General features: G+C 45.6%; 1 protein-coding gene across 6 annotated transcripts in view; it reads left to right on the top strand.

Annotated features, from left to right (window-relative positions):
* The first annotated feature begins 5157 nt into the window (after positions 1-5157).
* svilc (supervillin c) overlaps positions 5158-22350 on the top strand; it is a 30585-nt gene continuing 13392 nt past the window's right edge. For 2 of the 6 annotated variants that reach the window (XM_080856662.1, XM_080856660.1), the window contains exons 1-11: positions 5158-5242; positions 11940-12517; positions 13692-13811; positions 14200-14382; positions 15038-15072; positions 16325-16386; positions 17918-18066; positions 18215-18446; positions 18959-19545; positions 19860-19950; positions 21079-21126. In XM_080856662.1, coding sequence (XP_080712788.1) covers positions 12186-12517; positions 13692-13811; positions 14200-14382; positions 15038-15072; positions 16325-16386; positions 17918-18066; positions 18215-18446; positions 18959-19545; positions 19860-19950; positions 21079-21126 — 1839 coding nt within the window. In that variant the 5' untranslated portion in view covers positions 5158-5242; positions 11940-12185. Of the gene's footprint in view, positions 5243-8323; positions 8419-11939; positions 12518-13691; positions 13825-14199; positions 14383-15037; positions 15073-16324; positions 16387-17917; positions 18067-18214; positions 18447-18958; positions 19546-19859; positions 19951-21078; positions 21127-22350 lie in introns of those variants that run through there. The other 4 variants (XM_080856663.1, XM_080856661.1, XM_080856664.1 and 1 more) reach the window with 4 other exon arrangements.

Here is a 22350-nt window from a genome sequence, read left to right as displayed (position 1 = left end):
GTCATGTCCTCAAGTTTATTTGTCAATTTTGTCTTTCACTTAAGGTTTACAAATGTAAATCTTGTTTGATCATTTTATGGACAAAAAATAAATAGAATAGCTGTTCAAAGTTCTTAGTATTAGCTTGATTCTCACAGATGCATTCATGGAGAAGCTGTAAACGTAGTTCTTTAAGTATTACGGTAGATGTCAGGCCTAACTATCATCTACATCTCTCCGTGTCCCTGATCTCTCCTCCTAAGGACCCTATTAGCGGTGATAGCCTTAAAGTCTGCCTCGCCACCCATAAACTAAGGGTCAAGGTGGGTGAGAAGGAAGTGTGGCTGGGCACACTGCTCTTCTCTCTTGACTTGGATGTAGATGGGTTGGCCGTGCCCAGGCTATTCTGAGGTCGTTATTGCCATGGTGTTATTTTAAAAACGTTATCTTTGGCCCTTCTCAAATCACAACCGACTATCTATGCTACAGGCATCCCCTTACCCTTCATACAGCGCACCTAATTTGTCCTTACACCCTCTCAGCTGGAAGCTGTAATAAGGAGGTGTTAGAGTGCTCCCTTAATTGATGGGAAATGTCAAAGCTCTTGTTCTGTTACCTATGACTATTTAAAGGCTTTTCCTACAACCACCAGTAGGAGAGGCTATTGCAGCACAAGTAACTTGGGTCATGGGATGGGGGTTGGTCATCTGACTAATGTGTGTCAGAGGAGGTACTACCTTCTACCTTATGTACCCACAATGCAACATCATCAAATCAGCCTAGCAAACCAACCTCTTCTCACCATTGGCATGAAGGTAGGTCTGGTGAGGGACCTCCCTCATGCTATAAGAGATCCGGGGCTATGTGGGTAACCTGAAGTTCTTGTTCAAGCATTCAGAAACGGGCTCCCGGACTGCAAGACAAGCTCGTCTCTGATCCAACCCAGTCAACCAGTCAGACCCTCTGACACGCCCCTACATAACACCACATACGCCAGCATCAGCACAGTGACATCAATTTGATAAAACCTGGCTAAAGTTATATCCCAAACAAGCTGCAAGGCATACATCTTCACTGGCAAAGTTCTCAAATAAAGCCCACAAAGTAGACATTCCCTGAATTGAGTGTGCGCGAAAACCAGCTTGGGTTTGCCCAAAGACTTGATATGACTTGTAATCCCAACAAGGCATCACAGGTTCGAACACACTTAAAGCCAGAAACGTTTTCCAAAAATAGATTTTAATCTTTTTTTAACAGTTTAAAAATTAGCAGACAGGCAACCACAACAATCAACAACGACCACAACTCAACAATCCAAGCAGACGCAAAGTCAAGACTTAAAAAACAGTACCCAATTCAGTTGCACTTGTCATAAAGCCTTAATAGCTCAATAATCTACTAAAGAAAATGACGAGAATGATGAGGGTTCTCCACCACCTTAGGATCAACCTACCACTGCTTAGGCTCGACAGCTCCTGTCCAGAGGAGAAAGCAATTAAGGGGACCATTGTTAACAAAACCAGAGTGTGGGGGGGATTCAAATAAACCGATAATCAGATTGTTGCCTACTACAGGCTACTTATCTTTTCCAGCTGAAAGGAACCCTAGGGATGCTTTCTAGCCACCCCAAGACAGCACTATATTCCAGGCCAGATGCCGCATCGACGCCGGTCCACTGCAACTACAGAATACACATTTAAACACACACACACAATAACTCCTTAACTAAGGGTGTGGGGGAAGCCTACCCCAGGCTAAGGAGACAGTGAGAAGTCTCAGGCAAAGCCACTCTAATACACAAACAAATAAAAGAAAGAAATTAACCAAACCAGGAAGGGAAGATAAAGCAGCCAGACTCCAACTAGCTACATACACCTTATGACAGAAACACACTAAAAACACAGACACAAAACTACAAATGATAACTAGAATGCGTTTCGTGAACGAACTGCGAGAGTATGCTTGCTCTGTTGCGGCCATGACAGAGAGAACAAGTGGTGTCAGTGAAGCACAGCTGCAAGCCAGTTCAAAGACACCATTATGATGTCACAAAGCCACAGAGTTCTGCCATGCAAGTCTATGGGGAAAAAAGGTGATGAAAAATAGGAATAAAAAAAGAGTGGCAAGGACTACCGCCACGAAAAGATATAGCAGGTTGCACCGGTTCGGGCCGGACGTTTCGGTGTTTGAACGGCGTCTCTATCTCAATCGGGCGAGGCCTGATGCGTCGCAAGAAAAACACGGCAGAAAGGAGAATAAAGAAAACTTAAGAAGAACAATAGTGTGCTGTCCCTACCGGCAAGCACACTAATAAAACAAAACAATGCAGCACAGATGGGACAAACACAAATCTTAAGCAACAAAATCAACACAACTCAAAAGAAGAATAAGCACAGTCAACAGAAAAGCAGCCATGAGCTCAACGGACATGACAGGATGAGTGAAATGCAAAGCAGTGGGTGTGCTCTCAGCAGCAGGAACCACAAGACACACCGCTCCGATGTGCTTACTCATTGTTTAAACGTTGGTGACAAGAAAGTTCCAGTTAGATCCTCCAGGTACCACATCAGCTTTGTCACGCTGTAATAAAGTTTCACCAGTATTGCAACTTCTCGAGTCTAAGTGTCCATTATGTTTTAAGTTTTGAAGGCATATTTACATTCTACAACAATCCTCCGAAGTAGCCAGAGGTTTAAATACTGGTCGAAGGAGTCCCTTTAACGAACTGACATATGAGAGGGTGCTGGCACGCAGTTTTATCCGCAAATCCTGTGTGGCAAGCCAAAATGGCTGACAAGTATACCTTGACAGTGGAAAAGGAATTTTTCTTACCCAATAACTCCAGTAAAAACATTAGCATAACATCTAAAGAGCAATCCAATGGAGGCAAAGAGAAGGACCCCTGGCCATTCTTGAGCTACAACACTGATCCCCAATGGAGCGCTCTGAACATGCAGAGTAGAACGGAAGGCATTGTGCATTCTCCCTGGAGGCGAATGGATTTAATCTCTGATCTCTGTAGGAACGATTGCCACTGGACAATTAATTCATCCCTGAATTTAATATACCAGGAACCTGAGTGGCCCTCAGGGACGAATGGGCTGCCAAAAGCCAGTTGTATGTTGCCAGATGTATAGCGGGCATAAACACCATCCTTTCTTTGGAACTAGAAAATACCTCAAGTAGAAAACGCAATGTCTCTGCTTAAATGCTTATTTTGCATTATTTCTTCCTGTAAAACGGGAGCAGATTCCCCTGTGGCATGGGATTGCACTACTTTCGCCTTGTAGCACTTCTCAGTTATAGACGTCTGAAAGCTGTCAACTTTGGTTGGCTACATTCATCATGGTGTGGTCGTCAGTTAGGCTACCTAGGCCTGCCTGTTTCGGCGAAACCAGAGGGGGAAAAAGGCACGGTGTTAACACTTATCCAGAGAGGCTAGTGCAGCCTGGGCATGATGCACCCCAAGACACGAAGCACACACCAGGTGGGTGTCCACAGCCAATAACTTGTTATTCTCCACTGTGAGGGAGGAATCTGGCATTGACATGTTCCCTCGCTACTGTTTGAAGGCAGAATAGTAGGGAACCACTAGTCTTGCAAGTCCTAACCAAATGCTCTTCAAAGAATAAGCGGCAGAAAGAAGCATTCTGCAAACAGGCAGTTAGCTCGCTCTGTGAACAGTTTAGTCAACTAGCCATGACACCTGTCTTAGAGCAAGCCTCTGAAGGTAAGAAAAGGTTTTAGACTGATTTGATGATGTGGTGTCGTGGGTATGTACGGTAGGATGAAGTACCTCCTCCACAACTCATGTCAGATAGCCAATAATGGAGAGATGGCTTGCGTAGTGTCATGGCTTCTGGGGAACAAGCCGAGGGGGCGTGTCCCATAGTGAGATACCTAAACCAATGCCTGAAAATAGAACTGCAGACCTCTAGGCATGACTAGCCGGTGCTCAATTCCTGACTCAACTACAGTACAAAGGATTCACTATGATCCATATATTAGGAAGGATCTTCCATTTGGCCTATTGTTCAAAATTAATGTATTATTAAAGGTACAGTGTTTAGTTTTCAGTGGCATCTAGTGGTGAGGTTGCTGAATTGCAACCAGTTGAATACTCTTCCTTTTACAAGCGTGTGCAAGTACGTACCTACAGTGCTATCAAATGCCATAACAACATAAAAAGCCGTATCTGGAGCCAGTGTTTTGGCTCGGCCGTTATGGTCTACTGCAGGAACATGGCGGTGCATCATGGTGGACCCGTTGAAGAGAATCCGCTCCCTTTGTAGAAGGGCTCATTCTAAGCAATTGAAAACCAGATTCATAGTTACAGGTATACACTACTGAAAACCTAATTATGAATCATATATATATACTATTTCAACTAATAGATGGCACTAAAAACTAACAAGACAACTAAGACTGTGTCTTTTAGTTATGCACATTTAGTCAAGTTAGGTGTTGTTTATAAAATATGAGTTAAAGTAAAGTTTTTGGGGAAATTACTAGATAGCAAGCATTGGTGGATTTTGGTCTGCACCCCCACTAGAGGTGTGCCACTGGTCAGCTGTTGGACCACCATTATCTGTAGTCTAACTGTTTGTGGATATTAAGAAAATAACATAAAACGTCAGCAATTCCTGGAATTTCTAAATCATATTCTTGGCATAGTCTGTTTAAAATATCAGCCGCTAAATAGAAGTGCATGGTACTAGAAGGCCAAGGTGGAATGTGCGTCAATTAAAGACGTAACACAGTGCTAACATCTACAAAAATGTTAAGGGTTGGTGAAAATGACTGAGGAAGTATAAATGACTACAAATATTAAAAAGTTTTGAAACGAGTGACAAGGCGGTGGGCCATCTGTCTAACCAGCCGACCGTCCGAAAACCAACCGTTGAGCAAAAGGCCAGCGGACCATCAGCTCTGTCCCAAAGTGGCCCGACAGTAGTCCACTGGCATGTGCTATCAGTGGTGTTCCTATACTGTTTGCCAATCCAAAGACCAGTAACGTTACTGTAGTTTATCAGTCCAGCATTCACCATGCTGGTCCACCCCTTGTCCCCACTCCCGGCCTTGGCCTCACTGCACGGAATGCAAAACGGAGTAATGCTGGAGGTTATTTTTAACAGTCACTCTCTCTGTCGTTCTCTCTCTCCCCTTCTCAGTCAAACACACATACACGCACTGATGGTTACTCACCCTAGGGATACTCCGTCCTATAGGCTACACCGATTCCCCTGCCTAAGCCAGAGTGCATGTAAGTACCTTTCTCTGCCAGATATGCCCAAATGATAGTGCTGTATACGTGATCTATCTCTGTTCTTGTCTACTCTACACAAATTGAATTGAGCCGAAGCACAGCAAGCATCTGCATAAGCCTATACCAACGTCAGTTATGTGAAATTAGTTCGGTCAAAGTTGAAACTAAGCATGTTCGCCTTTGGCATTAACTGTACTGAAATACAATATAAATAGACTTAATAGAAGTTATTGTCACAAGTTGCTTATTTGGCAGTTTTACCAACTGACTAAAATGTGCTATGTGTCTCGGCCATAAACGGAGCTATCTTATTTCGACCATTTTCAGAGAACACCTGCAGTACTCCCCAGAGCTAACATAAGTCTCCAGTTAGTTATCTTTCTGGATTTCATTCAGAGTTTTAGCTTTAGTATTATATTTCTCTGTCCGCTTTCCCACTTAAGTAACGTATCAAGCCTATTGTGCCATTTTGCATAATATGACCCCGATCTCAAATATGCATTCTAGCAAGCCCCGAACTCCAAGATGAGAATGCATGTGTGATGTCAGCCAAGCGCTCCCCGAGAGGTAGGCTAATTCTACTTAACCAACAGAGAAGCTCTTGCGTGAGAAATGACAGTACAGAACGTGTTCAGACCTGCTTGTCCCTTCGGATTTGTGAGCTATTTTTAATAGTTGTTATTTAAAGACAAAACGACCATCCTCTTCAAGGGTCACTGTAGTAAAATAAGGCAGGTCTGTTTTGGCCATGTCATTTACTTGTGTAGTTGTGTGCACTTGATCTGTGATAGTCTGTGTTGTGTAATAACATGGACAGTATCCGCTGATTGGAAGGTGACTTTATTGGGGATAATTTACTGGTAGTGGTTGCTTTTCCTGAAGTCAAATGTGAAGTGATACCAAAACAAATATTAACAGCCATTTAACACCATGTTTGGAACATTTAAATATTTTAAAGTCTAGAAATGAATGAAGTTTGTCTTATACAGCACCACATCCCCATATCATGCAACATTTGGGCCAATTTTTTTTCAAGCTGTATAGTGCCCTTTTTTTCAACCTCCGTGCAGTTTGTGTGAGGGGCATGTGTAGGCTACATGTGTGCCTATCTCTGTGTACATAAAGACAGCAGCTGCCCTGCTCTGGGCATCCCAGTCACATACCAGCCACACTGTGCTTCACCGACTGTTCCTCCACAGAGGACAACATCTTGCATTCCAACCAAATTCCACCAGCTCTTTTGTGAAGGCTTGGAATAGCATTGGTTCTGACTGCTGACTGAGTTCATGACCACAGTCTGGGGATATGAAGATTGCATATCGTTGATACTTGTGGTGAAAGGGCGAGACTTTTTAAAGGGCAACATTTTGGGTTAGGAATGAAATGGACACATCAGAATGGTCATTTGTAACCTACTGCACTAATCTATGAATCTATCTATTTTGAAACTTTTGAAATCGACTGTAAAAGCTGATAAACATGGACTGAATGGATTTTCTTTCTGATGAAATGATTGAATCCTCTGGATGTATGCTAAATTTGTATGTAATGCTTCACTTTGTTACTCTATGATTATTATCAAAGACGTGGGTCCGCGCTATCTATTTTTTAGCTTTATAGCACCATGGAGCACATCCATTTGCTCTTGACTATTTGTAAAGTAATGTGTTCCCAAGGGAATTCTCTCCTGTGATTGGCTGTTGGTACAGCCTTCGGCTTACCTACTCCATAGGAAGTTGAGTCTGATTCTTGGTGTGCTTTTAATCAGGTCTAATTCGCTGCAGGCCATTTAATCTAGTCCACTAGTCTGTGCCTGGGTGCTTCTCACCGGAGGAAATGGCTTGACCCTATGACCCTGGTAAGAAATGTAAACAGAACAAACTAGAAGGAGAGCGCAGACCTCTGCCAAGGCCGATGTCCCATTCTCGCGATGAGCCACCCCTTGATGCTGATCCGCAGCAACATTTAATGGATTCTTGCCTGGCTCATGCTACACCCCAACCACCAAGTTTCATAAATATCCGCTTTGTAGTTTTTGCGTAATCCTGCCAACAGACAAACAGACAGACAGACAGACCAAAAAAACATCAATGAAAATATAACCTCCTGGGCGAAAGCAACCAAAGAAAAAAACTAAATCGTATTGAAACACCTGTTAATCGTACAAAGCATTTGCCAGGATCTTAGGGCGATGCTGAATAAACCTGTTCAAGTTTTACATTTTTGCAGGCAGACTTTTACACGTCACCGTTCTAGCACTGTGTGATGAAGGACAGTAGCTTGTGTCTCTCTGGCAGCTAATTTAAGTATGAATTACTGCGAGACGGGGGGTGAGAGACTGTTGGGGATTAACCAGTTTACCTCATCTGCCAGTGAAACTATGTGGTGCTATGAATAGTTACAGAACATTCAGTATGTTTGTGGTGGAATGTACCTATGGACTCTAATATTATTAGACACTTTTGCTGTGATGTATGATATGATTGCATATCAATATTTGTTAAGCCGCACACTTTTAGTTCAGTCGATTTGATTAAGCCTGTTATATTTTGACTGTTTTATCTGACATCATCTTCTTATTCTTTCCTTATTCCTGTTTGTATCTGTTACACCAGAAGTTCAGCTTCAATAGATTCACATAGAGGCAATATTCGCATTAGAATTCTACAGGAATTCACCCTCCGTTTCCGTTAGAGTATCTCCTGTTTCATGGGCCAACAAGATGCATCGTCTGACCTTTTGATTGTGTTGTAATTGCATGCTCTACCTTGTGGAGATGCAGGATACATATTGCATGACAGAGGTGTATTTTGGTGCTGGTTTGGTGTGGTGTTGTCTGAGCTGCTGCGGGTAAATGGTGTCTGCTGCTCGGTCTGCTGCTTGGCACATGTCAGTGTCAGCTAGTATTACCGGATTAGCTGCCGATGAGCCGCACTGATCCCAAACGACGACCAACCACCTGCAGGCTAAGCACCTCCCTTGTGCTTTGGAACACACACCCCCCTTGCGTGAGGATCCCTCCCCCTTTATTTTTTTCTCTTTTTCTCTTTGGCACACTTCATGGGCCCTGCTGCATCACACACAAACATGTGGATGTATGGTCAGTAGTGACTTGGAGTTCCTTGGTCGTCATGGGGATATTGGTCATCCTGAGGGCTGTTTTACTCAGAAAGGTAGGCTGACGCTGACTGGAGATGTATCTGTGGCTTCTTCTTGCTTTGTATTTTAGTGCTTATACCATTCACATTGCACACAGACATACACGACACAGAGGTACTTTCATAAACACTTTCACACACACAGTGGAAGACGCCCTTTAGCTCTGTCTCAATGCATACTAATGCTCTTGTAAATACATGTGCACACACCAATTCAATAATGGTGTTTAGTCCTGGCATCGGGGCAGGGTGTGGTTGTTTAATAATTGACTTGAGCTTGTTAAATCTCATAGAAAAGTACGCGGCATTTGCCTGATTGCCTTAGGAGCATACAAAGACAACAGATCATCCTCTCCCACAGACACGCAAATGGGCAAACACACACACAAACATGCTTGCACACTCACACACAGTGCGTGAACACACACACACCTGGCAATGAAAGATCATCCTCTCTCTGCTTGTCCAACCAGCAGCTTTCACTGCCTTAAAGCCCCCCCGTTGTGTCCGCCTGAGCCGTAGTAAAGGGCTTCTTACTCTGAGAGGTAAAGAGTTGTTTGGAGGCATCATATTTGCTTCAGTCGGGCAGTGACGGTTATATGGCCCACAGTGAGTTGAGTAGCGTAATTCCAATATACAATGACAGTGTGGTAGATGATGATCTTAAAGCTTCAGTTTATAATAGTGTACTGGTTGAAATGTGCTGAAGAGAATATCTTAATATCTTAATATGGACACATATTCCTTTTATAAGCCCAGGTCATTGAACAGTCTGGAGAATGTCACAGTATATTTAGTCTTAACCCCCTAACCAATCATACATGTTTGTCTGGCATTGGACTTCCAGGATGTTCACCAAGCATTAGAACATTGCTTGGCCTCGGTGAAGAGTAGGGAGTGCAAGTGAGCCGAGGGTGAGGTTTCCTTTCAGAACTCTGGCTCCTGCTGTCTTGATTAGCTGGTCTTACAAACTGTATCTTTAAGTCACGTAGACTGTTGGAACCACCTCCCTTTCAAATACCAGCAATATGTCCCATGTTTAGAAAGATTAACACTGTTTTAACCATTAATTGCGAGAATCAATAAAAGCATAGATGGTTTTGAAAATGGATAATATCTCTGTGGATTACTGACTGATACTGGTATGTGTGTGCATTTGGTGCTGGTATGTTCTTAGTCAAATATGTGTTCCAGTGACGCAGTTATAAACAAAACCCAACTGACAGTAACACATTACATTTGCATTAATAGGCTACTGTGAATTTCAGTCATAGTGGTGCACTGTGAAACTCTTGTCCATTAATAGCGCTAACTGCATTCCCCCTGCTGCTGTCTGTCAGTTTGTGGTTGGTCCCCAAGTAAGCTTTTTTTCAGGGGCTAATGTGATTCAGCCTGGGCTAGGCTAGGCTAGCAAGGTAGCTGGTTGTCAGCACTAGTTTATGATGCTATGTTTGAGCGTTTTGAAATATTTAGCATTCCCAACTGACGCTGTGGCTTTTGGCAAAGGTTGTGCGCTAGTTTGCTGACTGATAGGGACGCTTGTGTTCGGCTGCATCCCCGTGGCCTACTAAGTCCCCATGGCTGTCTGAACTATTGTTTCACAGGGGCTATTGTGTTTCAGCTGTGAGTGAGCGTGTTCAGAATGCTGACGATGACATTAAACACATCCAGAAGAGGATGAGGGCCTCATACACTCACAAATGCACACACGCACATACACAGGCATACACACACACACACCAAACATACACACACACACACACACACACACACACACACACACACACACACACACACACACACACACACACACACACACACACACACACGCACACACACACACACACACAGAAAAACACGTACACACACACACACCAAGTTACAAAGACACACACTTAGAAACAGACACAACTTTGCAGACACACATACATACACTCAGGCAATTCATATTCAGTATTTTCACACACACACACAAACTTGCATACACACATACAGTACACAAACTGTCACATACTCCCTTCTATCTACAGCAATTTACTCCTACCCATAATCCCATGCTAACACTGAACCTCAGAGCGTCCCATCCTGGCCATCCCATGTGAGCTGATAATGTGATGATGTCATTATTTATGTATGGGTTGTCGGTGCCTTATTTGTTTGTATTGTGCCTACAGCCTGGCAACCAGGTAACCATGGGGAACCATGTGCAGGTGTGGAGTGATGATTCAGGTCAGAAAATAGACTAGTTTAGATGTTTATATACTGTGTGCCCTCCAGGGTAAGGTTTGACCAAGCCATGAGAATATTTCTACCTAATGAGTCTGACTTTGTTCTCTAATTGCTGTCACTAATATTGACTTTGACAGTATCACACAGTCAACCTTTTAGATGCTTAGCTTTTTAAACTGGTGGGTATAATACGAAATGTTTGGATAATTTTTAATATCCTAGGCATTCTTCTGAAATGTACCATTTTTCTTCCCCCGTAACAGCTGACTCCGAGGCAGACTTGGCCCTGATCCTGGCACACACCCATTGAATCTGTGCCAGATCAGACCAAACCCTTTCCAGAGGCCTCTGCTTTCTGGTGATGGCATAGGTTATCTTAGCCAGAGCTTCCTTTTCATTCGTTACACAGAGATACCAAACAATTAATAGACATCAAATGAAAAAAAAAAAACATTCCAATCCATTTCTTTTTTTTGGTTTTGCACCAAGGTGATGCCCCACACGGTTGTGTTTCTCTTCGTGTGACCTTCTCTGACTGCATTCTTGAGAGCCTTAAATGAGAACAACCCAGGCTTTTTTATATCATACTGTACAAACACCTACTCTAGTACCCATGAGAGATCACTGGTGAGTCTAAGTGCTGTTGGCCTTTGAAATTCAAATGTTGCCGGATGCACACAATGGATATCAGATCGGAGATCCTCTCAGCCAAACCTGAAACTATTGTGTGGGCCGTCACACGAGCCGCCATTACTGACCAAGTCCTGACGTCTGATCTTTGAGTTGACTTCTCTCGCTTGTCTTTGAAAGCCCAATCTCTGATAAGGTGGTGAGAGCACAAAAAAACGTACACACGCTTTCTCTAAATGAACGTGCAGCAGTGTTCATGGTCGACCACCGGTCGCCGCTGCTCTGAGTTGAAGGGGGTTTAAGGTTTCAGAGCAATGGGAGATTCCCTCACAGTGGATGGCAGCAGCAGAGTCGGGTCATTTTACAGAGTGGGGTGGGGGAGGGGGTGGCTGGAGTGATATACCTCTTTAGATGGCATGTCTTTATAATATTAGACAGAGCCTGGCGCTAAATTTGTCGAGAACACGGATGGTACCGATATAGTGACAAGGGATAGACTTTTTTTAGTGTGTCACTCAGCATATGAAAAAAAACATATCCTCATGGCTGGCAATGGGATTTTAATTATGCCATTTTTCTGCCTTTTAATGAACAGACCACAATACATATTGACTGAATGTTCGTTACCCAACTAAATGGCTGTCTCTCTGTGTCTGACTCTGACCTCTCTGTTCCAGGTGTGCCATGACCTCAGTGGGGTATTCCATCTGACTGAAGGACCTCTGATTGGAGGAGCTTTTTACCATCATCGCTTCTGATTGGATGAGAACACTTGAGCGGAGGTTGCTGATTCGTCACTCTGGAGTCGTTGGCACCGGGACAAGCTTGGTTTCTCTCATAAATGCTGCGTTGTCTCGGATTGTTTGAGGGGCTCTAACGTGACGTGACGTGGTCGACCGGACTGGAAGCAGGGAAGGGCAAACATGGACACAGTAGAGACCCCGGCTCTGGAGTCGCGGGCTGAGCGCATCGCCCGCTACAAGGCGGAGCGCAGGAGGGAGCTGGCCGAGCGTTATGGCAACCTGGAGGAGGAGCTCCCCTCCAAGTGGGTGAGGAGGGAGAGGGCGGGGCGTCGGGCAGGGGACTCCACCGGGACCGACCGGGGCCTCTCGGGCGGGGTGAACGGAGGGACGGGGGAGCACAGTAGAGGGTCCCACTGGGAGAGTGGCACTGCAGCACCAGAGCAAGATCCCCTCCCTCCCAAAATGTCCAACGGCTTTGAGACGGATCTCCCAGAGTCCTCCAGCCTAAGCAGGTAACACATGAGATCCACACCTACGTGTGCAACATGAAGGTGTGTGTGTGTGTGTGTGTGTGTGTGTGTGTGTGTGTGTGTGTGTGTGTGTGTGTGTGTGTGTGTGTGTGTGTGTGTGTGTGTGTGTGTGTGGTGAGGGGGCTGGGGGGGGGGGGGGGGAGTTTTCATTCCATATTGTGTGTGCTTTGTAACCAATGTCTTTTGTGGTTTCACATGCACCTACACATTATACACGTAAACATTACTGTTGATCATGCTATATGCTAAGATGCTAATGGTAGTGTAAAAAGTAAGCATTGACCCACAGACAGTTTCACTTGTACAGGAACGCAGTGACTTTGTCAGAGGTTTGGCAGTGAGCCCTTGTGAAAGTCAACAGCCAGACAAATGTGGCCCTCCTTTTAGTGTTTGTTACTTCTGTAAGCATATGCTTGTGGAGGACACCTGATAGCCTGGCAGGGGTTTGTACCGGCCGCTTGGACTCTGCCTCTAAGAGATCTGAGAGGACCTATTACTATTTCCTGATTACACTTATTTTCAGATTACAGAACCTGGGGGTGGTCTAGCATAGGGGTCTTGTCATCGTTCACCTGTTTCACAGCTGGACTTCGACAACAATGACATGGAAGTCTTTAAAAAGCTAATGAGTCATTCCCTCACCGTGACCATATGAGTGTATAAAACCAAGCAATCACCAGCCTTCACTGCTAAGTGGTTTGTCAAGAACTCTGCATTTGTGTTGCACTGCACGGAATTACTGCTCATTTGAAGTTCCTATCTGCAAAATGCCCGCCATCATTGCAAACTATGTGTGTGATGTCCTCGCTGGTCCCAGAGCGTGTGTACTGGTCAGTGTATACATACATCCTCCCCTGTCCTCTACGGTCCAGCTCTTCCCTCTGTCCTGTCCTCAGAATCCTGTGTTTCATGGAAGCTTTTCCACTCAAAGGAACTTTTTTTTGGCAGTGCATAAAGGCTGTGAGTGTTTTTTTTTTTTCCCGTGGAGACAAAGCAGAGATACACTCATTGATTAAGGATCGCTTTATTTTTCCTGTCGAAATCCTTCCTCCTATTTCCTCTCCATCTTTCCCCTTATGATTTCATCTTCTTTTCTTCTTTCTCCCATTCCCTCACCCCATTTTCCCCACTCCCCCTCTCTCCTCCTCCACTCCAGGCAGTGCTCAGCCGCTGGTGGGGATCCAGACACGCCTCACCTGCACACTCACGTGTCTGTGGGCCAGCTGAGGAGTGCCTTGATGCAGCAAACCACAAGCGGTGCACAGCCAGAGAAAGCGTAGGGCCCTCATGTGTGTGTGTGTGTGTGTGTGTGTGTGTGTGTGTGTGTGTGTGTATGTGTGCTTAATGAATGTAAATCACCAGTTCCCGGGTCTGCTTGAGTTACTTTGGATAATCTTTAGATGCACTAGGTAGAATACACACAAACAGGACCGGCAGCCTTAGGTTAAGGGGGTTTATGATACTAGGAGCCATTTACCCTGCCTGCCACCTCCCTCTACCTCTGTCCCGGTCTTGTCTGTCTGATGTTTCCATCTACCTATCCCACTGTCCACATGTCAACGCTATACCACTCACTTAGCCTTGTTCTTGTGCACTTTTCCTTTCAAACTCTCTTAACTCTCCTTCCCTTTCTCCTTCCTCTCCTCTACTCCTCCTTGGAACAGTCCCATCAGCACAGAGGGGGGTCTTATGACCTCCTCCCTGGACCTGGCAGTGAAGCCGGGCACGGAGGGGGGACGCAGGCGCACCCGTCGCTACCTCCCAGGGGGTGCGGCTGGCAGCCGGAAAACCAGCGAACGCTTCCGGACACAGCCGGTCACCGCCAGCGAGATGCAGGAGAGCTGCGGGTAGGCAGGCCATGCCATCTCAGGCCTCACAGAGGGGCCTGAGCCTCACTTGAAGTGTCTGGCCCAGGTTTAGGGACTCTGGCTGGGATAAAGCGCTGCACTGTTTTGCCGTGTTTGGCTTTGCTTGTGATGTTTGGTTGTCCTAGGTGTGCGGTTTGTCTGCCTACATGCTTTGGTCTCTCACACTGAAGGCTGACTTGTAATGTTAGAGTTGTAATGTGCTGGCAAGATGACAATAACTTGCTCAGACATGTGTTTGTGTGTGTGTGTGTATGTGTGTGTGTGTGTGTGTCAGAGTCTGTGTGTGTGTCTATGTGTGTGTGTGTGACGTGTGTATGTACTGTATGTGTGTGTGAGGGCATGCTAGTGTGTGTTGCTAATACCCTGTAGGGTAGAAGTGTGCTCATAAAATGTTTTGGCTGGTAAATGCAGATGATGTCATGAACATCCTTTGTCTGCTTGACGTCATGTGTGTGTGTGTGTGTGTGTGTGTGTGGATGTGTGGATGTGTGTGTGCATGTGCGCACAGCTTTCTTACACGTCTGACTAATGTGTCTCAGCGGCAGGTTCTGAGTGTGTGAGCATCAGGTTGTGCATCTCTGTGTGTGTGGACGTACTCTAATCTCTCACTTCTTCTCATGTCTGTCTCTTTCAGACTCCTGGAGAGTGAGCAACAGGACGCCTCTCAAGGTAGGCCCCGGAGCTCACTGAAAGGGTTCCATGTGTTTGGGGTTTGTGGTTGGTGTTTTGTTGTAAGAACCTCTAATGCTGTCTGTGTTAATGATCGGTGAAAAATAGAATAGATGCCTCTTGAGTGCCTCTCTGATGTGTCCATGTCAGTGGAATTCTGTGTTTCTAAATGATTGTTGGTTTGAAAAGTGAGATAGACAGAGAGAGAAAGAGAGAACAAGAGAGTTGAGAGTTAGTTGAATGGAAGAGAACTTGCTTTTGGGCTTTTTCGAGATGTATTTGCAGTTCTGTTTATCTTTATGCTCTGTACTGACATGGTTTGTCATTTTATCACACATATTTAATCTTTCATTCTGTAAAATTGACCCCTCTCTCTCTAACTCTGTCACTCTTTCTTTTCTACTCACTGACACCATGACAAACAGCAGTTTAGAGTTGGAAATACTCCATCCTGGAGGGAAGAATTCCAAAGGGTGGAATATAGTGCCAGAGTTTTGTGCCACCTCTTTTAAGGGCATGGGAGGTTGTGGAGGGCATTGCCCGATTGCCAGGTGGCTCTATACTGCGGGCATAAATTAGCCGCTGACTTCACACTTACTCACAATGTGATCATCACTTCTCTCTCTCTCTCTCTCTCTCTTATGCTGTCTCTCTTTGTGTGTGTGTGTGTGTGTGTGTGTGTGTGTGTGTGTGTGTGTGTGTGTGTGTGTGTGTGTGTGTGTATACGTAGGTTGGTGTCTATCTGAGTTAGTGAGTGTGTGTGAAAGAGATTTTCTGAGAGACCTGCTGTATGTCTGACTTATTTGAAAAGAGTTTAATCATTGGGTTCTGTCAGGAGGTGTGAGTGGTCACTTTACTTTTGAAATAATTTCATCAATCACACTGGCTCTGTCGTTTTGTGGGTGTGTGTGTGTCTAAGTGTGTGTGTGTTTGTGTGTGGTTATGGAAAAACTATTTACTACAATCCAGCTGTATTTACAAAGGTGGTGGTTCTCTTATCACTCCCACATAGATTTAAATTATGAGTGTGCAAACCTTTTCTTTGATTTCAAGATAAGATTTGGTTTCAGGGCCTTAAAGCAAGGCCTTTGTTTCAGGTCCTAAAAGCAGCTCTTTTGTCCTGGAGAGTTAACTGTGTGTGCTTGTATGTGTGTGTGGAGAGCTAACTGTGTGTGTTTGTATGTGTGTGTAGAGAGCTAACTGTGTGTTTTTGTATGTGTGTGTGGTTTGTTTGTTTCCCCGACTCTCTTAGGTGATGCGAAAATGGACGACAGAGCCAAGATGAGCGTCGCTGCCAAGATGTCTCTGTTTAAAGTAAGTGCTGTTGGAAACTGGGGGCTATTGAAACAGGACCCCACTTCCCCCAATGAGGACATGACCCCATGCCATTCTTAGCTGTCCAATTCAATGCCTAATCATAAAAGGTCATCACCAAGAAAAGAATGGGAAAGTCCCATTTCCCAGTATCGGAAGCAGGACAGTACGGTCTTTTAATGGAGACTGTGGTCACTATGGGGTTGTGTAACCAGGCTCTCATCTGTAATCTGTAACCTGTAAGGAAATAAAGAGAAATACAGAAATACACAGAGAAAGAGAGAGAGATAAGGAGAATATAAAGAAATATGGATTCTTTGATGAAAAGATGGAGATGGACAGATGGTTTGTATGGAAGAAAGTGATATTCTTTAAGGTGGAGTTAGAGAGAGAGAGAATGTCTGTTAAGAAGAGTGAGAGAGAGAGAGAGAGAGAGGGAGAGTCTGTAAAGAGTGAGAGAGAGCCAACTGTAGGTCAAGTCTGCAGTTCCTGTGCCTCCCTTGGCCTTCCTCATGTTACTCGGTTGGTTTGATGAGTGAGCAGTTTCTGCAGAGAAGCTGGCTGCCTGCAGACATCCATGCCACTGTGCCACAGCAGCTCATTGCAGTCGGCTCTCAAGTACTCAGTGTACAACAGGCTGCTAGCTTTCCAGACTGCAGTTTCTGGTAATTACTTTTGTGGATGCCTTTCGAGTTAAACCTTAAGGTCTCATCCGTGTTGATGACCATGGTATTAAGTGTTTTTGTTAACTGTTTTTTTTCTTTTTACGTGTGAACCCACATCAAAGAGCATATAGTGAATGGCCATTATGCACCTATAATTAGCTACATGCCCTCCCTCTCTCTCTCTCTCTCTCTCTCTCTCTCTCTCTCTTTCTCTCTCTCTCTCTCTCTCTCTCTCTCTCTTTCTCTCCTTTCCCCTCCATCTCTCTCCTGCTCCTGGCCAGTAAGGGAACACCGGAGTGTCCAGTTACACTGTGACCCGCAGAGCTGAAGTTCCAATGCTTCTAATGGTGCTCTGCCCTCTGGCATTCTGCAGATGGCTGCACCATTTTATTCAGAGCGCGGTTCTGTTTTTATTCATCCCGCTCCCTTACCAACCACTTCTGACCCCGAAGAGGGGGACAAAGATATACAGTTGATTTATTTGGTCCCCTTAACCAAAATTGCAAAGCCTTCAAGCACAATGCATGTTGACAGAATTTAATGAATACATTTATATATGCAAATTCGTACACACATATAGATTCATACACATGTATACATTTGTAAATGCATAATATGTAGTTTGTACGAGTATATTGTCACTGTCTTAGTGTCCCAGTATGTTGTCACTGTCCACCTCCCATAACACTGTAAATAGAGAGTGTGTATGCAGAGAATAGGAACAGTGACCCCAGTGTTGTGTTTTTTAACTGACATTTAACGTTTTGCTGCTTGTATTTGCCACACGGTGTTGGCTGTTGTTTCTGTAGACCTTCGGGCTTTGTGTTCATTATGGAAGTCTCCCCTCCCTCAACCCTTCCTTTCAGGAGCTGGAGAAGACAGCGGCGCCTGAGGCCTCCTCTTTCCTGAAGCCTCGCTCCGGGGCCAGCTCGCATGAGCGCAGAGCTCGCCGGGGCATCGAGCACAGGGCGCTCACTCAGCCAATCACCTGCGAGGAACTCGTGGTGGCTGTCAGGTGCGTGGAACCTGTAGCCTAAAAGAGAGATTTTGAATGGTGCTTGAATAGTGAATATCAGCACAGATAAAACACTAGGGCATATTGCCCATCCTGAGCTCATGAGGTGAGAGCATGGTGTGTTTTTTCCCCCAACACTTTCACGCAGTCATCCTCAGACTGAGGAGTCGGACGAGGCCCAGGCCTCCCAGGGTGAGCCAGTGGCAGAGGACGATGAAAGCTCCAAGCTGAGCATTAGCGAGAAGATGGCTCTCTTTAACAAGCTGTCCCAGCCGGGGGCTCTGGCCAGGGAGCCGGGCTCCACCGAAGCCCCAGAGAGACGCAGGCAGAAGGGGGCACGCTACCGCACACAGCCCATCACTGTGGAGGAGGTCAGTCTGGTGAGACAGACTGTGTGTGTGTTTGTGTGTTTTTGTATCTGTGTGTGCGTGTGATTGGGAGAAAAATTAGGTGCTTTAGGATCAAGTGGTTCAATGCAGGCAGGTTGGGGGACATGCTTTTTATTCATTGTAAGTCCTCTTAAAAGGTGTGACTTAGAATTCAGTGTGGGAAAGAGCTCAGGAGACTAGAGAACAAGCGGTGAACTTCAGCTCCTGAAGTAAGCTCCATAGCAGTAGCAGAGGATAAGGGTACAGGTCAGGTTCAGGAGTAGGAGTAGGGTTAGAGGTTAAAGTTCAAGGGTTAGCTGTCCTGTTTAGGAGAAGGTGAGAGGTTAGGGTGAGGGGTTAGGGTTCTCAGTCAGGTTAGTTGCTGTGTGTGTGTCTGGGGGGCTGGGGGGAGTCGAGTTCATAACAGTGCATAAAAAGATAGCTCTTGTTGCAGTCATGTCTCAGTTTAAAACTCAAACTCGGTGTATTGTACCTGACCTTTTTTCCGCTTTGCGTGTCTAAAGCTCCAGAAAGCCCCCATCCAGCTGCCCACTCTGAGCCTGTCCCCGCACGTCTTTGACCGGCAGCAGGCCTTGTCCACCAACCTTAAGCCCAGCGAGGTGCGCCAGACCCGGCCACGCTCGCACGGAGAGTGGGGCTCTAGCACAGAACTCCGGGCCCACCTCAGCCTGGAGCCTGCTGCTGAAAACTACACTTCCCATCATGCCGCTCAGCGCGAAGTGCGAGGCATCCTGAAGAAGAGCCAGTCGGGGGGAGAGGAGTGGAGGGCCAGGGCCAGGGCTGCCAGTGAGAATGCGCTTATCGGGTGCCAGGAAGAGGAGCAGAATGGAGGAGGGCAGAAGAGAGAGAGATTGGAGGAGGGAAGGGAGGAATTGGAGGAGAGCCAGTCCTACACTGAGAGGAGGAGGACGTCTGAGTCAGGAGAGGGAGGTGCTGCGGTGTCTACTGCCCCCTGGAGGCAAAGGGCCAGGAAGGAAACCCCTTCCACAAGAGCCCGCCGAGCCACGCAGGAGCCTACGCCACTGACCTGCCAGGAGCCCTCCATCCAGCCTCAACCCAGAGTTGACACACATACAGACATCCAAGAAAGGTGTGTGTGTGTGTGTGTGTGTATGTGTGTGTGTGTGTGTGTGTGTGTGTGTGTGTGTGTGTGTGTGTGTGTGTGTGTGTGTGTGTGTGTGTGTGTGTGTGTGTGTGTGTGTGTGTGTGTGTGTGTGTGTGTGTGTGTGTGTGTGTGTGTGTGTGTGTGTGTGTGTGTGTGTGTGTGTGCGTGCGTGCGTGCGTGCGTGCGTGCGCGTGCGTGTGTCCGTGTGGGTGTTTTAAGTGTATGTGTGTTTGTGGGGGTATATGCACATACGTGCAGGACCTTATTTTCTGTCTTTTTGGCATCTTTCTCTCTCATAGCAGGCTGATTGATCACCGCAGTGAAAGAGAGGAGAAAGAGGAGAGGAGGAGGAGAACAAAAAGGAACTCCGTTCTCGTGGAGCCAGTGCAGGTGTGGGGGCTTTTTTGTGGAATATGTATACCACTGCAGAGGGAGGCTAGTGTCACTGACTGCACTCCTTACCCAAAGACACTGCGGGACTGTTAGCTCTAGTACTTACTCTGTACCACTGCACAGGGAGGTTTATAACACACTATGCTCTTCACGCTAAGAGACTGCAGGTCAGGACTGTTAGCTTTAATGCTAACTCTGAACCACTGCACAGGGAGGTTCATAACACACTATGCTCTTCACGCTAAGAGACTGCAGGTCAGGACTGTTAGCTTTAATGCTAACTCTGAACCACTGCACAGGGAGGTTTATAACACACTATGCTCTTCACGCTAAGAGACTGCAGGTCAGGACTGTTAGCTTTAATGCTAACTCTGAACCACTGCACAGGGAGGTTTATAACACACTATGCTCTTCACGCTAAGAGACTGCAGGTCAGGACTGTTAGCTTTAATGCTAACTCTGAACCACTGCACAGGGAGGTTTATAACACACTATGCTCTTCACGCTAAGAGACTGCAGGTCAGGACTGTTAGCTTTAATGCTAACTCTGAACCACTGCACAGGGAGGTTCATAACACACTATGCTCTTCACGCTAAGAGACTGCAGGTCAGGACTGTTAGCTTTAATGCTAACAGATTAGCATGTCTTTTCTGACTGAACACTGAGGTGTAAAGGCGGCCTCAGGCTCTTTCATCAGCAGTGACTGTGACCCGTAGGACTTTATCCACTTGAGAGAGATTAGGAGGATTTCTGGAGGAAGGAGCACTGGCTCGCTGAACCATCGAGCCCAGGGGGATTGACAGCCTTACGCCCCAGTGACCAGCAGCATGTCCCCAAACACACACTCAATCCCTCATTTGATCAGGATGTTTAAACTCAGTGATAGTGATAAGCTCTAGTCTCCAGTTGTGTTTGTGTGTGTGTGTTTTGGTAGGTGAGGGAGATGTAGAGGTAGAGAAAGATTTAGCACAAAAAGGTTTTAAATAAGGATTTCCTTGACTATTTGACATATGTAATGTAAGTGATGCGTATAACTGTGTGTGTGTGTGTGTGTGTGTGTGTGTGTGATCTACCATTACTCCCTCTCACTTGCCCTGTTTTACTTTCCTGTGCTGCCCAAGTAGACAGAGAGTGAACCTACCCATGATGCATCTGTCCACCCTGAATGCTGGGTAAGAGTATGGCTTTGTAGCCATCCAAGAATGATGATGTGTGTCTGTGATATTATGTTTCTATTATGTGTGCTTGGGCCTGATTTACTAACTGGATTGCGCCCATTTCTGGCGTGAAATAGCGGTCGTAAACATAAAACGGTATTTACTAAGGGGGCGCATTTGAGTAGAGTCGCATATTAACGCTTTGAGGGTGTGTACCTGCCAACAGGTGGGATGGCACGGAGACGTGGGTGGTAACGTAGGCGTGAAGCGCACTTTGATGGGAGGAGTGCGCCTAATGATGTATTGCGTGGTATTTACTAAACTGCCTGGCTAGCGCACGTCTCTGATTTGCGCACTAATTCTCCGCCCTAATAAAAGTAGTCTTAACCAGGAAGAGCATTTCCATTGAGTCTGAAAACGTTGATATGGCAGCATTGATAAGAGCAAGGCGAAGAAAGAAGACAGAGACAGCGCACAGAAATAATTTTTTCAACTCGTATAACATATTTTCAGTTAAGCGAACCACAAATCATTAGACGGTTCAGGTTAACCAGCCACGCAATACTTCAATTACTGAACCAGATCGGAGACGACATCGAACCCTCCAACCGGAGATCACATTCCATTCAATCAGTTGGTAAACTCTGGACAACATTGCAAATATTGGCATCGGATCATTTCAAACAGTTATAGCATCAGCAGTTGCTATATCTCAGCCTTCACTCAGCCAAATATTCACCCAGGTACTCGACGCATTGCTACGGCGCACTGGTCAATATACATTTCCCCATTACGATAGCTGAAATTAAACTTTCCGAACGTAATTGGAGCCATTCATCGCACCCACATGCAAACAGTCCCATCTTCAATCCACGAACACGTTTAACGAAACAGAAAGCACACATATTCAATGAATGTCCAGGTCATATGTGATGCCAACATGACCATTACTTACGTGGTAGTGGTCTGTCCATGACAGTTTTATCTTCTGGAATAGTGCCATCTTTCCATGATTGAGCAACGGTGATTTTGGAGAGGCCTGGCTATTTGGTAGGCCTAAATGTATTTGTTTCAGTGGGGATATATTGTAGTGAACCCATGTCCCTTGTAGAACGTATTAATCTCGCCATGTACACATCTATATTGTTATAAAAGACAGTTTATGCATTAATGCCACCAATAGCATATTATTTATAATCGTGTTCTTTTAAACATCTCGCTGTAGGTGATGGCGGGCAA

Source organism: Sprattus sprattus (assembly GCF_963457725.1).
Source record: "Sprattus sprattus genome assembly, chromosome: 18".
Lineage (NCBI taxonomy): Eukaryota > Metazoa > Chordata > Actinopteri > Clupeiformes > Clupeidae > Sprattus > Sprattus sprattus.
This window is presented reverse-complemented; position numbering and strand designations above follow the sequence as displayed.